Raw genomic sequence first — 15,423 nt, 5'->3', positions numbered from 1 at the left:
TGCTGTTTAATATAGCCATTGAACCGCTTGCTATTTGGCTTAAGAATTCGGAGGAATTTAAGGGTATCACTCGTTTTGGTCGGGTTCATAAGCTCTCCCTATATGCAGATGATCTTCTGTTGTTCGTTTCGGACCCATCGTCCTCGCTTCCCCATATACTATCGATTCTAGATCAGTTCGGTCGCTTGTCAGGGTACAAACTGAATATTCAGAAAAGCGAACTATTTTTTGTGAATAATTTGGCAAGGTCACTCCCGCGCTCACAATTCCCCTTTAGGATCTCGGAGGACGGTTTTAAATATCTGGGCGTGTTTGTCTCGAATTCTCCCACAGAGCTGTTTCGTAAAAACTTTCAAGCACTGTTAGACAAATGTAAATCGGACTTGTCCAGGTGGGCTGCCCTCCCCCTCTCCCTGGTTGGCCGCACTAACCTCATAAAAATGATTTTACTTCCGAAATTTTTATATCTCTTTCAACACATCCCTATATGTCTCAACAAATCATTTTTTGTTGGCCTTGATCAACAACTTCTTGCTTTCATTTGGCAAAACAGGCCAGCCCGCCTTAGGAAAGCCATTCTACAGCTCCCTAAGACGGAGGGTGGTCTAGCACTTCCAAACTTTAGAAATTATTTTTGGGCCTGCAATATCAATAAACTTCTGTACTGGGTCCGCTGCGACTCCCCAGCCGCCTGTCCACCTTGGGCTCACATAGAGGTAGCATCGTCTAATGGTTCCCTGCACGCGGTGATTTGCTCACAGCTACCCTTATGTTCATTGGGGACCTCCCTAAACCCAGTTGTTAAAAATACTATTAAAATTTGGACTCAATTTAGGAAACATCATGGCCTGCACAAAGCTTCCAGCGGTGCTCCGATTTTGAACAATCCCGCCTTTATCCCTGCCTGCTCTGATTCTGCGTTTCGCACCTGGTCAACTAACGGCCTTAAAATCCTCAACGACCTGTACCACGATGGAGTGTTCTCTTCGTTCGCTTCTCTGTCAACAAGATACAATATACCTAATACACATTTCTTCCGATACCTTCAAATAAGGCATTTTATTAAAAAACAATTTCCCCATTTTCCCAACCGCCCCCCAGAAGCAGAAATTGATCGGTTTCTCTCCTTTGACTCTGACAAACGACGTTTGATATCTGTAATATATAATGAAATCTGCTTTCTGAATCCACTCAACACTTCACCTGCCAGAGAATCCTGGGAGCATGACCTTGGGGCACCTATACCTGATGGGCGGTGGAGAGAAGCTTTGAGGCTGGTGCATTCATCATCTATATGCGCTAGGCATGGCCTAATACAATGTAAGATACTACATAAAGCACATTTTACTAATGCTAGACTGGCTAAAATATACCCCAACCATAGCGACGCTTGTAACCGCTGTAGACAATCCCCAGCTGACCATTTGCATATGTTCTGGACGTGCCCAAAACTCTCAAGTTTTTGGTCGGCTATTTTTGACACTGTCGGGCAGGCCCTTGATAGAACAATAACACCCAGCCCGCTGACTGCCCTTTTTGGCGTTCCGCAGGTGGACGGTTTACCTGCAACCGCTCGTCATGTCATTGCGTTAACGACTCTGCTGGCTAGGCGTACAATTCTTTTTAAATGGAAGCTTGCGTCTCCGCCGAGCCATAACAATTGGATACAAGATGTCTTGCGGTGTCTGCAATTAGAGAAGCTTCGGTTCTCGCAGAAAGGATCTGTGGCATCTTTCCATAAAACTTGGGGCCCCCTCCTGGACCTTATTAGGGACAAGCTTGACATCACCCCAAGCGATTCGGGTAACCCAACTTAGACAGAACTGACCGCTGAAGACCCCCCCCCCCCCCCCTTCATTCCTTGTGTTTATTTACTTTTACGTTATATTTTATTGTATATCTTAGGTATTATTTATTTATTTATTTCACCTTATTTACTCTTTATTGACTTCAATATAGTTTGTTAGATTGAAGCTAAGTTTGCATATATTCATGTGTGTCTATATTTGTTGTGGGCACTAGGCGACAATTACCTTGGGAATTAAGTGGGTGGGTATGGTAAGGGATGGGGTTTATTATGTTACTTATTGAAAAATGTGCAGATACTCCAACTTGCTGTTGCCATGATTCATCATGCTGTATTGTCTGCAAAATTCAATAAAAATATTTGGAAAAAAAAAAATAAAGGGTTTGAATGTTCTCTATCTCCAACATTATGTATTATTCTGATCTTTTTTGCCACACGGTTAATGAATGAAGTGTACTTTTATAGTTATATCCCCATATTTCTGCACAATTAAGGTAATGATTAAGTGAAATGTGTTGCATTTGGCACAATCTGTGTTTTTTAATGTTTTATTGTAGTTGTCATTTGCTGTGCACTTCTAGCTGCGTCAAGTCTTTGTGAGTTGTCTCTTTTATTTCCTTGTAGACGAGAGGATGTCATCCTTAGTATTTGTCCAGTTGTTGATGTCTTTGACAAGTACATTGGCTCTTGTTCTCTCTGGACTTGACAGTGTGAAGTGAAGCAAATTATATTTATATAGTACTTTTTCTCTAGAGACTCAAAGCGCTTTACATTGTGAAACCCGTTATCTACATCTTTAAACTACATTAAAATAGTGTAGGTGACACTGGGAGAACGGTATGTGAAATATCTTGCCCAAGGACACAACAGCAGTGACTAGGATGGCAAAATCAAACCTGGAACCTTCAAGTTGCTGGCACGACCGCACTACAATCAGCGCCACGCCACTTGGAGCACAACATTTCCCCTGCTGCTTTAGGTTCCATGCTAACTTGGGTGATGTCAGCATTGTGCTTTGTCAGATGCTCACTAGCTATGTGCAGATGAACACGATTAATCAGACAATCAAGTATTTGATGTCAGTTATATTTTGGAGGTGGAGGGGACTCAATTGAATAGTCTTGGAATAAAATTGTTTTGCTGCTGTCTCCCCCCATTCACAATGTACAGAAGTAGCGTTATTTTATTGTTGAGTTTGTTGTTCTAAACGAGCTGTTTGATTCACGACATTACAGCTACTCTAAGTGCTAACTGCTGTCAGGCACGTACACAATGTCGTAAAATAAGACCCGCAGCAACCCGCACATATCACAACATGGAAGGCACAGAACATCTCCATTTTAAAAAGAGAAGTGAAACTAAAGTAGCAAACAGAAGGAACATTTGATGAATAAATAACTACGTCAGACAAGCAGATCTGCACAGAGCCATGTTTGTTTACAGCAGTAGTCACTGCTTCCTCTTTCGTTTACAGTATGTGCTACGCATTTCAAAATAAAGTACCGTATTTTCCGCACTATAAGGCGCACCTAAAAACCTCCAATTTCCTCAAAAGCTGACAGTGCACCTTATAATCCGGTGCGCCTTATATATGGACCAATATTGAGCCACAACAGGTCTCGCAACTACGGTAAGCATCCGCCGACTTCATTTTCCCCCCGTAGAAGGAAAATGAAGGGAAAATGAAGTCGGCGGCTGCTTACCGTAGTTGCGAGACCTAAACTTTATGTAAAGACCCCAAAATGGCTCCTATTAAGAGACACGCTTACGACGCAGAGTTAAAACTCAAGGCGATCAGTCACGCAGTAGAACACGGGAATAGAGCAGCAGCGAGAGAATTTACCATTAACGAATCAATGGTGCGGAAGTGGAGGAAGCAACATGATGACCTGCGCCAAGTAAAGAAGACTACACAGAGTTTCCGAGGGAACAAAGCGAGATGGCTACAGTTGGAGGACAAACTGGAACAGTGGGTTGTTGAACAGAGAGCAGCAAGTAGAAGTGTCAGTACAATCACTATTTGTTTTGTTGACATTCCCTTTAGCGCAGCTCCATCTAATGGATGCATAACGTAACCCCAGCCTCTACTGTAGCGTCTATGCTATGCGCCTTATAATGCGGTGCACCTTATATATGAACAAAGTTTTAAAATAGGCCATTCATTGAAGGTGCGCCTTATAATCCGGTGCGCCTTATAGTGCGGAAAATACGGTATTCCGATTTAAGGTGTGATGCATGTCATAATCGGATCTTTTTTTCCAGGGGCCATGTACACAGTCACAAAATAATCTGAATTATGATCAGATTAAATACATTTTGCCCATGTTCACATAGCTATTGATGTTAAAATGTGTTCTTTTTAGCTTGCTGCTCTGCCTCAGCAATGACACCTTGCTTTTTTTTTTGTTGGTGACATTTATGACGATGACAGGTGTTGTTTTGTTTTTTTCCAATAGTGTCAATGTTGTTGACATCCACATCTAACCACTTTGATTGCAGACAGTTGACCAAATGCTAACATCATCCTTTTCCTCATTGGTTATCAGCTGCCCTGACATAAGAGCTTCAAGTTATGTGGAGCCCAGTAACAATCATTGTTAAGTGTGTTTGTCATGTTCCAACTGAAAAATGTGCGCTTTTCATCATTTTGCTTCTAGAAAGGCATCCACTTTTACTTCTCGCCTATTAATTCGTTTGAGATGCTTTATCCTTCTTCAATTCCTTAACATGTTTTCATAAGTATTTCATGTCAGAGTTCTCCTTCCTCGCGTCATTCAACACCCCCATTATCTCTCGTAGTGCGCCTGGTTCCTGGCTCTACTCCTCTTCATTTTCTGCAAAGGAAAATCTATATTCTGCTCATTACTACCGTTGGTAGTCAACACCTTTGAAGTTCGGACATTAGCTTATCGTGTTAGAGATTATCGCAAATGGCTATTCTTATGCCAGATGGTACTCAAGCCAATGGCATCTAACAGATCTGTAATTATGGCCTAGGTCTGTAGTAAGGAAAAATGGGCCAAAACGTCAAAATCAGTAGAAAGCAGTTTGCCGTTCACCCGCAGAGGAAGTGACTTTCTCTCAAAAGTGGAGCAAACAATTGAGCGAGATAAAACGATTCTAACATTTGGTGGCGATAATCAGGCCCTTAATAGACATTTTACTGTTAAAATATTTTTGCATAATAGGGTATGTTTTATAAAAATTGCTGAATAAAATAAATAATTTGGCCATGTTGACATATAGACAAAAAAGCGCTAAGGTGGACAGAGGACAGTGAAAGAAATAAATTACCTCTATTTAGTAAAAACGTAATCTGCTTTTTTTTAAACCTTGATTGAATAGATCCCATAAAGTGCCTGGTAAAAGGTCAAATATCAACATCAAAAGACCGGTAAGATCTTCGCTCACCAATCTGCTGATCTCTTCCTGTCTGTCAGGGGCAGAGCGAGCTGTAGCTTTGATCATGGTGGATGTTTGGTTGTCGGTCAGTTTCTTGATGCAGCGTTGGCCTGCTACTATGTTACAGACCTACAGAAGTTATAAAGTCATTAAGTTCTGACTTAAAAAGAGCAACTTTGAAGGAATACTGAAAAATGGTCTCTTCTCACCTCTAGGGGCAAGTAAGTGTGCTTCTGTTCCTGCCCTACTTGCAGACAGGGTAAATGTGGATACTTGAGCTGCAGATTATACTTCTGCTTGAAATACTGAGCGACGGTGCACTCCATGGCCTGGCCGTTCTCGAGCTGTAAGGGGAACCTGTGAAGAAATTAACAACACAAATAAACTTCTCAGCATTATTTGTTGGTACAAACTGCAGTTGCACAAAATAGACGATATAAATGATATAAATTTGTCCGATGACAGACTTTAACAGTATTGTTACATCATGATAATGCATGTTGATGACATGTACTAGCTGTGTCCTGCAAATTTGATAGCGACAAGGTAACAAACACGTCCTCAACGTACTGTAGTGTCCTCACTAGCAAGCTAGCCGCTAAAGTCCCTTCAGAATGCAAAGCCAATTCTAAGTAAGCAAACCTCGCCTCATTGGCGGAAAATATACTATGTTTCTTACAAGTGTTATCACTGGAGGAAGAGGAATAGCTAAACATGCTACACTATACACACCACTAGCTAGAGCTCTTGAATGTAAACAAAGGTGGGCGGATCAATACTTCAACAGTAACTATACCAAGTATAGTATCAGTATAAGTTTAAACTACAGTGGTTAAATTGATATTATCAAAAACATTGTCATTTTTTACTAACTCAAGAATTAATTGAATACTTAAATCAGAGGCAATAGTAGAAAATTATTTAAATACCGTAAATTCCGGACTATAAACCGCTATTTTTTTTCTTACTCTTTGAGCACTTTGGTTGAAAATGATGCGGCTAATTTATGGATTTTTCTTCGCTACCAGCCATAATGCAAATAGTTTTCATTAAACACAAGCAAAAACATTGAAAAGGTGTGTTTGTTTGTACTATAGTGACATCTTTTGGATGAGTTCGTTCACTGCAGGTGCTGCGGGGTGAACGTCTACAGTATTTCCTTCTGTTTCGTGCTTTAAACTGGAAGTACAAGTGCTGTTCAGTCTTTTACTCATCCGTAGCGTTTTTACACTTATGGATTCTTCATTCATCACTCCAAGCAACTGTAAGTTTTACAATAAAACAAACTAGTCATACTTAGTAAATCGTCCCATGTGTGATGTCTTTAGGAGTGTTTTAATGCATATTTGTATGAGCCATCGTAATGTAATGACGCTAGCGTCGTTAGCGTTAGCTATTACGCCAACACGTTCACAAGTGTCTGCGTTGGTATTTTTAACTTACAATGGCATTCTTTTTGTTGTTTCAGTTTCACAAATTCTCTAGTAAATTCACCAAAACGTCACAGCGGAGTTATTGAGCCGGTTTAGATGATTGAAGAGCCAACTTTCGCAGCTAGTGGGTCCATGACGAGGACGTCTGTTTTGTTTGGTCAGCCGTTTTAATGCCGTGTGACAGACACCGTTTGGAAATAATTAAGGTATGTAAATAAAACATTTACAGAATCTTTGTGTAAATAACTCATTTCACAACATGTATACCTGCGTCTTATTGTCTGGGCGGCTGACACATGGAAAAAAATATAGATATTCTCAAATTTAGTGGGTGCAGCTTATATATGCCCTCCATAGTCCGGAAAATACAGTATGTATTATTGTTGCACCGTCATGCATTTTTGTCTGATTGTAATTGCGGGGAAAAAAAGTATTCAATGAGCTTGAAAATTTGAGGTATGGTATATATAAATTATATTTATACAGCGCTTTTCTCTAGTGACTCAAAGCGCTTTACATAGTGAAACCCATTATCTAAGTAACATTTAAACCAGTGTGGGTGGCACTGGGAGCAGGTGGGTAAAGTGTCTTGCCCAAGGACACAACGGCTGTGACGAGAATGGCTTAAGCGGGGATCAAACCTGGAACCCTCAAATTGCTGGCACGGCCGCTCTTCCAACTGAGCCATGTCGCCCCGTCGAATTCCAAATTTGTACTATTGCCCAAAACTAATGTGCAGCAGTAGCCATACAACTAAGTCTTTATTACATTTTAACAGAAATGTAGATAGAACTGAAAGTACACAGATGTTAAACTGTAAATTAGCAAGTAGATCAATAATTGTTTTGATCAAATACAACCGAAAATGACGCAACGTGTTACAACATACATCAGCAGCCAAATTAAGGGCCTTTGTAACCCGTTCTAAAATATTTACACTACCGTTCAAAAGTTTGGGGTCACATTGAAATGTCCTTATTTTTGAAGGAAAAGCACTGTACTTTTCAATGAAGATAACTTTAAACTAGTCTTAACTTTAAAGAAATACACTCTATACATTGCTAATGTGGTAAATGACTATTCTAGCTGCAAATGTCTGGTTTTTGGTGCAATATCTACATAGGTGTATAGAGGCCCATTTCCAGCAACTATCACTCCAGTGTTCTAATGGTACAATGTGTTTGCTCATTGGCTCAGAAGGCTAATTGATGATTAGAAAACCCTTGTGCAATCATGTTCACACATCTGAAAACAGTTTAGCTCCTTACAGAAGCTACAAAACTGACCTTCCTTTGAGCTGATTGAGTTTCTGGAGCATCACATTTGTGGGGTCAATTAAACGCTGAAAATGGCCAGAAAAAGAGAACTTTCATCTGAAACTCGACAGTCTATTCTTGTTCTTAGAAATGAAGGCTATTCCACAAAATTGTTTGGGTGACCCCAAACTTTTGAACGGTAGTGTATATTATTAATTACATACAAAATAATATATTGTATTGCAATATATGCCACAATATAGATTTTAGTAAGTGCAAACTCAAATCGCAAAATGTAAAAAGAGTGGTGGAAGCGAGGAGTACACTCACGTTTGGTGGCTGGCTGGTCGGCGAGTGACATTGCACACCCGATACTTCCTCTTCATCTGACCACAGTGTGTCACCTCCACTTTCAAGCCTGTCAAAACACAACATAAACAAGAGTTACAAAATGATGCAGGATTCGAGTTCATCAAGTTTTCTTTAAAAAAAAAAATCAATAAAACTGTGTACTAATCTCAATTGATCTCGACAGTGACTTATGTGGTGTCAAGCATTCAGCAGTGTTAGTCTCCGTAAACACCTTTACTTCTACAACCCGTGGACAAAATTATGGAATCACTCAATTCTGAGAAAATTATGGAATCACCCTGCAAGTTTTAATTTCCAAAACTATCACCTGCATCAGATTAAATCTGTTCATTAGTCTGCAGTTAAAAATAGTGTTCACACCTTGGATAGCTGTTGCACCAGGTGGACTGACATGATTCATGGCTCCAACACGAGAGACGTCAATTGAAACAAAGGAGAGAATTATCAAATTTCTTCAAGAAGGTAAATCATCACACAATGTTGCAAAATATGTTGATTGTTCACAGTCAGCTGTCTCTAACATCTGGACCAAGTACAAACAACATGAGAAGGTTGTAAAAGGCAAGCACACTGGTGGACTAACAGAAATATGTCTTGAAAACAGAAAATGCACAGCAAAACAAATTAAGAACAAACGGGCAGCAACTGGAGTCGCCATCTGTGACCTAACTGTAAGAAACCGCTTGAAGGAAATGGGATTAATGTACACAAAATTTAAAAGGAAAGTCGACATTAAGAAATAAACAAGGTTCCAAAGGGCTAGGTAAAAGCAATCGTCGACTACGGATGAAAGTCATTCAGTGATGAATCGTGAGTCTGCATTGCGCAAGGTGATGATGATGCTGGAACTTTTGTTTGGTGCCGTTCCAATAAGCTCTATGAAGACGACTGCCTGAAGAAAACATGTAAATTTCCACAGTCATTGATGATATGGGGCTGCATGTCAGGTAATGGCACTGGGGAAATGGCTGTCATTACATTTTCAATAAACGGACACGTTTATGTTGACATTTTGAACACGTTTGGGTATGACATAATTTTCAAGAAAAACTGTAAAAACTTTCTTTGAAGAAAGATACATAAGGTCAATGTCAATGTCTAGTAGTCAAATAGTGAACATCAGTGGTGGAAATTGAAGAAATTGACAGACAAAACTGGAGTACAGTTTGTCACAAGTCCACACCTCAGAGACTGCAAGCTGTTAAAAAAAGCCAGAGATATTGCAACAAAGTACTAGTAGTGTGTTGTAGTGTTTGTTTTTCATGATTCCATAATTTTTCACTCCGATCCAAAAATGAAACTGTCACTGACTACCACAATATATTCTCTAGATTTCTTTTTGCGTTTGTTAAAGCCAGCAAGTTTCCATTTGAAATGACTATAGATGTGTGTCACGTTTGTCATCTGCGTTTTTTCTACAAAATCAAACAACTGTATGAACATCCTCCAAGACTGGTGATTCCATCATTTTTTCCCCCCAGGGGTTTTATGCTGCACTGTATCATACTGCCCCTCAATGAGAGGACCGAATATAATAAAACACAGACAAATACTCACCTCTAATTTCCTTGGTGAATTTGACCCGCTGCGAGTCAGTCAAAGGTTTGGTCTGTTCATTGATGTTCTGTATATCCAACACCTCGCACATGAACTCAATCACAGGCTGAGCGCGGTAGAAAGCAGTGGCCGACACTGGGGGTTTGGAAGGAGGGAAGAGAAATGCCACGTGATTCATCGGCTCCCGTTAATAACGATGAGCAGAACAATTTCATGCATAAAATAACACAGGCCAAGCAAAGGCTCCACTTGAACTGGCAAGAAAAAATATGTACGCAGTAAAGATGCCCTTAAAAACAGCTTGGGTGGTCCTATATCAACAAAGATAACTTTTTTTTTTTTTAAACTGTATTTAATACCGTCTTTTCTGGACCATAGGGCGCACCGGATTATAAGATGCACTGCCAATGAGCGGGTCTATTCAAGTCTACTTTCATACAAAAGGCGCACCGGATCATAAGGCGCATAAAAAATGGGTCCTATTATAATTTTTTAATTTAAAACAATTCTTTGTGGTCTACATAACATGTAATGGTGGTTCTTTGGTCAAAATGTTGCACAGATTATGTTTTACAGATCATCTTCAAGTTGCTTTCTGACAGTCGCTTCAGGATGCGCCGTTTTGTGGGCGGTCTTATTTACATGGCTCACCTTCGACAGCATTTTTTCTCCGCCATCTTTGTTGCAGCGGTGTAGCGTGCAAGGACGGGAGTGGAAGAAGTGTCAAAAGATGGAGCCGACTGTTTTAACGAAATTCAGACTTTACTTAAATTAATAATGGAGCAGTATCTCCTCATTCGTGGCAAACTAGTGCAACAACAATGCCGGGAATGTGTCCCGTGAAAAAACGTCCGACCGGAACTCTCTAATAACTAAAGTTCCGTACGTGCAAGATATAAAGTTAGAACTTTACGCTACTTTATATAAGAAATGGCAACAGCATTACAAGAAGATGGAGAAAAAGAAGAAGCTTATCGACTACGGTATCGGCACGGACTACAGTGGCGGATGTGCGCAAAGTTTCAGGACTTCTGCAGATCTCAAATACACATCAGCAGGTACCAGAAGGTAAGAAAAGTTGGTTTTGCATAATATTGCGAAACAAAACGGCAGATAATATGTCTGCTAATGGGTACCATTTTGCGGTCCTCATACACACACACACACACCATAGTAATACTTGTATCTCTGACTATGGTAGCCACAATGGGCCGACAATCCATCAAGCGGTGCGGCTTCAAAGTCATACTAAAACATTTTGACAGATTTTTGAATGCCGTGTGCAATGTTCTTTATTTTCAATGGAACATTTAAAGTTTTGGTGTTTACTGGCGTCATATTGCAGTCTACACGGATCTCTTTTGTGTGACTACCATCTAATGGTCACTTATAATTTCACTATGTACCAAGTAAAATTGCTTCGAGGTCGGTAAGCACTACAAGAATTATTCCGTACATTAGGCGCACCGGGTTATAACGCGCACTGTCGATTGTTTTGAAAATTAAAGGATTTTAAGTGCGCCTTATAGTCCGAAAAATGCGGTAAGCATAATATAACCATGATACTAATGTACTGATATACTCTACCAGTTAAGACTGAATGGAATACTATATTAGCAATTGCAATTTTCATGAATTAAATAGAAAAACACCAATTATTTTAATATGATCTTAAACTTGGTGCATATGACTAGTGGTAATATTTTTAAGTGAAACAACAAAGTGACTGCTTTTTTACAGTTCTGTCGCCCTACCATCGATGTTGAGCATCATGTTCCACATGGCAGGACGGACGGACTGATGGAAACCAAACCACACCTCCCTGCCTCCGCCCAGAGGATGGTAGTAGCCCTCAGGAGGGGAGAAGAATGAACGGCCCACCGGAGTGTATCTGTGTACATTGACACAAAGGAAATCACAAATCAGATTCTTCTTGAATGATGAACTGTTTGTATCAGTATGTAAATGTGCAGTAAAATAGGAGCAGAGGTGCATTTTTACTAAAACTTCCTAATGAATACGCAGAGAAAGCCTTTAAAAAAAAAACATCCATTAGGGCGTGTAATCTAATTTGATCAGAATGAATGATGGCAGGAAATTCAGTTAAAGCTTCATAAAATGTGAAAAGCAACAATCCAAGCATGGATCTTGAAAACAAGTGAAGAATAGACGTTAATAAAGACCTCATGGAAGGGAGATGCCGTGTGATAACATCCAGGGCCTGAACGGAGTCCTCCGGGACCTCGTTCAGATGACCGGACAATGCTTCCAGCAGCATCTGAAGACTGACAACAGACACCCATTGCAAGGACACCTTAAACGTCTGATCTTTCCCTTCGCCAGGTAGGGTCACCTCCAGATCCACCTGCGATTCATGGACATAGATTAGAAGGTGGGAAATGAGGAGCACTAAACAATGAGTAGGTGACACAAGGAGACGGCCAAATGAAAGATTTTGTGAATCAGTCGACAAACTAGAAGTTCATTCTGAAGAAAACACACCTACACTCTGCGACTCTTAGAAGGGTGGAAAGTTGAGGGAAATGTGCCTGAATGGCCCTCTCTGGCAACGGATAAGCTATGTTTCTTACAATAGCTGAACATGCTACACTACACACCATAAGGGGATACAAAAACACTAACTGCTAGGATAGAGCTTTTGAATGTAAACCAGGATGGGCGGATCAATACAAGTATCAACAGTAACGATACCTCGTAACTATATTAATTACATCAATATTTATCATCACAACATCTTTGTCGTTTTCATTATTTATGAACTCAGGAAAAAAAAAGCCAAAGGTCTTTGCTTTTGTTTAGTTATTTTGCACTATGAACTATATTAAAAATATAGTATGTAATAAAAGAGAATAAGGAAATAATTTAATTGTTAATTGATATTGCTACACCACTATCCTGTATTTTTGTCGCATTACAGTTGTGATCAAAAATGTAGACATTTTATGATCCTGAAAAATTACAAATATGAAAATTGGTATGGCCAATTCTGTCTCTGTAACTATTTAGTATTGGATCGGTACCCAAATGTGTAGTATCGCCCAAAACTAATATAAAGTACTCAAACAACAGAACAATATGTGCTTAGTACATTTTAGCAGACTTGTAGATGTACCTGTGCTACAGTAAAAAGTAACCAACTATCAACTGTAAATCAACAAATATATTAATAATAGTTTTCAGAACAAAATACAACTTGAAACGCTGCAATGTTACCGCACATGTCAGCAGCCAATTGGGAACCTTTGTGACCCATTTTGAAATTGTATTATCATTTATAAATATAGTGATATATATATTGTTATCGCAAAAGGCTGCAATATACATCGCGATACGGATTTTAGGCAAAAGGTCCAGGCCAATGACCCCCAAACTGATGGAGCGAGGGAACTTATCATATATTGTCATAAATTGTGTTTCATATTAAACTGGTACCAGCCTGCAGGCGTCCCTGAAAGGGACAAGCGGTACAAAATGGATGGATGGATTAAACTAGTCATAATATGTACTTTGTTTTTGTGCAATACTAAGATATTCAAAAAATAGCAGTAGTGCTGCTAACAGCTAGTTGGCAAATAACACGCTAATCACTAGCTGGTTAACCAGGGCGCTGATCGCTGGCTATCTTAAAGGCTAACATAAATACAGTAATAGTTTAAGTTGTTAATTTAAAAACTGCAAAGTACTGTGAGTAGGGTGTCCATGGCAATGCAATTCATAAACCACACTACAGTGTGTTAAACCAATGTTTGTGGATTTAAAAACATTTAAATTTCAGGAAAAATAATATATATCAAAAAGTCCAATCAACTAAATATTTTACGAACCCCCTGCAGTAACTCTGCGACCCCTTGTTGAAGACCTCTGTTTTAGGCAATATCCCCCATCCTTAATCAAAACAACAAAAAAATGAAAGTGATTCAGCTAATGTGTATACCAACCCTGTCTCTCCCGATTGGCAGTGGATGTGCTGTGTACATGTTCCTCTTCCCATCATAACCAGGCTGTCGGTCTCCAAAGATCTGCATCTTGAAGTGCCGCACCATGGTGTCCACCACCTCCCTAAAAGACCAGAAAACAGTTGCTGAGGTGCTCATACACTTAAATTGTACTGTACAAATGCAATAAATAGAGCCTCGCTTATAAATCAACCTTTGTGGGGGGGAGAAAAAAAACGACCTTTGGTAGATTTACCTGTTGACCCTCCGTGGCCGTTTCTCAGGCTTGATGTCGATATCATAGTGATAGACATCAATCTTGGGAATCTGCACTTGGAAGTGGTTGGCCAGGAGACGGATGGGTTTCCCCACCGTGCCAAGGCCGGGACGCCGTGGCGGCTGGAACAGAGAGGGAGGGGCAGGAGGAGGGCCTGGAGACGGAGGAGAACAGTGGTCAATTCCCAATTTGTCAAACACTGATTACCGAAAACAGAATTGTCTCAGGGTTCACCAATAACAAACGTGTCACTTTGCACACGTCACATTATCGGAAAGTGTGAATTTATCGCATTCAGCCAATGTCAGGCTTCTTAATTTCATCAGCGTCACCTGCATGAATTTACTGAAACACATAGACACCCTGATTGATCCACAACGTTGGCCCCTGACCCACATGGGTCAACCAGAGGCTGACGAAACAATGACCCCCAATTATCCCTCCCACCCCCAGCTCCACCCAGACATACAAGGGCGTCCACCCCAAACATTGAGACAAAGCCCAAGCTCCTCTCAGACAGACAGCAGCAGCGCCATATGGAGGGGTGCCACGCCGAGTCTGGGATTACCGTTACCCTCGGTACATATAGCGCAGACCTCTCACAATGCATAAGACAACTATTCACCTATGCATACAATCCTAATCAGGCTTGTATAGCTTGCAGCTTTAAGAGCGCAGTCATCCTTTTTGCAGGGATTGGGGAATATTGCTTTTAGTAGAACCCCCCATCATTACATCATTATGCCTACCGGCACTGTGCCAAAAAAATGACAAGATGTTGCCCTAAATTGTGTGATGTTCAACAACATGCCCCCAATCTATGTTTTATTCAGAATTTTTTAGAATTATGCAGGGATGCATACCAATTCTTATGTGGACATTACCCAGCTCCCTCCACCAGATACTGACTCATCTATCTCCAATCAATACTCATTAATATTTAAATGGCAGGACCATAGAATAATAATTCGTAGTTCTGTCTAAATTGTTTTTGACTGCTTTGTATAGAATTAGTCTGAATCCATTGGCAACACATGCACATGTCGTCATCGGCGTAGGTGGTATTAAAGGAGGCTGGGGAGATGCTTTTGTCAACTGACAGCTAAAAGGACTGTGGGGGTCCTACTGAACTCCATGCGGCCGCACGCTCCAGTTAGCAAGTGAGGCGCGAGAGCACAGACAATCGGGACCCCATTGCTTCTTGAAAACACATTTGCCTGCATGCCCCTATCAAGCCTGGGCCCCAAATGTCCTCCCCCCTTTTCCCTACTACCACTCCTCCATCGTAATAGCGGTAGTTTGAGTGCCGTCTTCCTATTGTTAGCTTTGTGTGAATGTCAGCTTGTCTATGTGTTTGCATACA

At 40.4% G+C, this 15,423-nt stretch overlaps 1 protein-coding gene across 6 annotated transcripts in view; it reads right to left on the bottom strand.

Annotated features, from left to right (window-relative positions):
• The window catches only part of ago4 (argonaute RISC component 4), a 50,285-nt gene that overhangs the window by 22,563 nt on the left and 12,299 nt on the right, over positions 1–15,423 (bottom strand). For 2 of the 6 annotated variants that reach the window (XM_062029614.1, XM_062029616.1), the window contains exons 2-10: positions 14,040–14,214; positions 13,787–13,907; positions 12,011–12,192; positions 11,582–11,718; positions 9,829–9,962; positions 8,631–8,691; positions 8,229–8,316; positions 5,419–5,566; positions 5,219–5,338 (exon numbers count right to left, since the gene is read on the bottom strand). In XM_062029614.1, coding sequence (XP_061885598.1) covers positions 5,219–5,338; positions 5,419–5,566; positions 8,229–8,316; positions 8,631–8,691; positions 9,829–9,962; positions 11,582–11,718; positions 12,011–12,192; positions 13,787–13,907; positions 14,040–14,214 — 1,166 coding nt within the window. Of the gene's footprint in view, positions 1–5,218; positions 5,339–5,418; positions 5,567–8,228; positions 8,317–8,630; positions 8,692–9,827; positions 9,963–11,581; positions 11,719–12,010; positions 12,193–13,786; positions 13,908–14,039; positions 14,215–15,423 lie in introns of all 6 variants that reach the window. The other 4 variants (XM_062029618.1, XM_062029619.1, XM_062029617.1 and 1 more) reach the window with 3 other exon arrangements.

The sequence above is a fragment of the Entelurus aequoreus genome, linkage group LG20 (assembly GCF_033978785.1).
Source record: "Entelurus aequoreus isolate RoL-2023_Sb linkage group LG20, RoL_Eaeq_v1.1, whole genome shotgun sequence".
Lineage (NCBI taxonomy): Eukaryota > Metazoa > Chordata > Actinopteri > Syngnathiformes > Syngnathidae > Entelurus > Entelurus aequoreus.
This window is presented reverse-complemented; position numbering and strand designations above follow the sequence as displayed.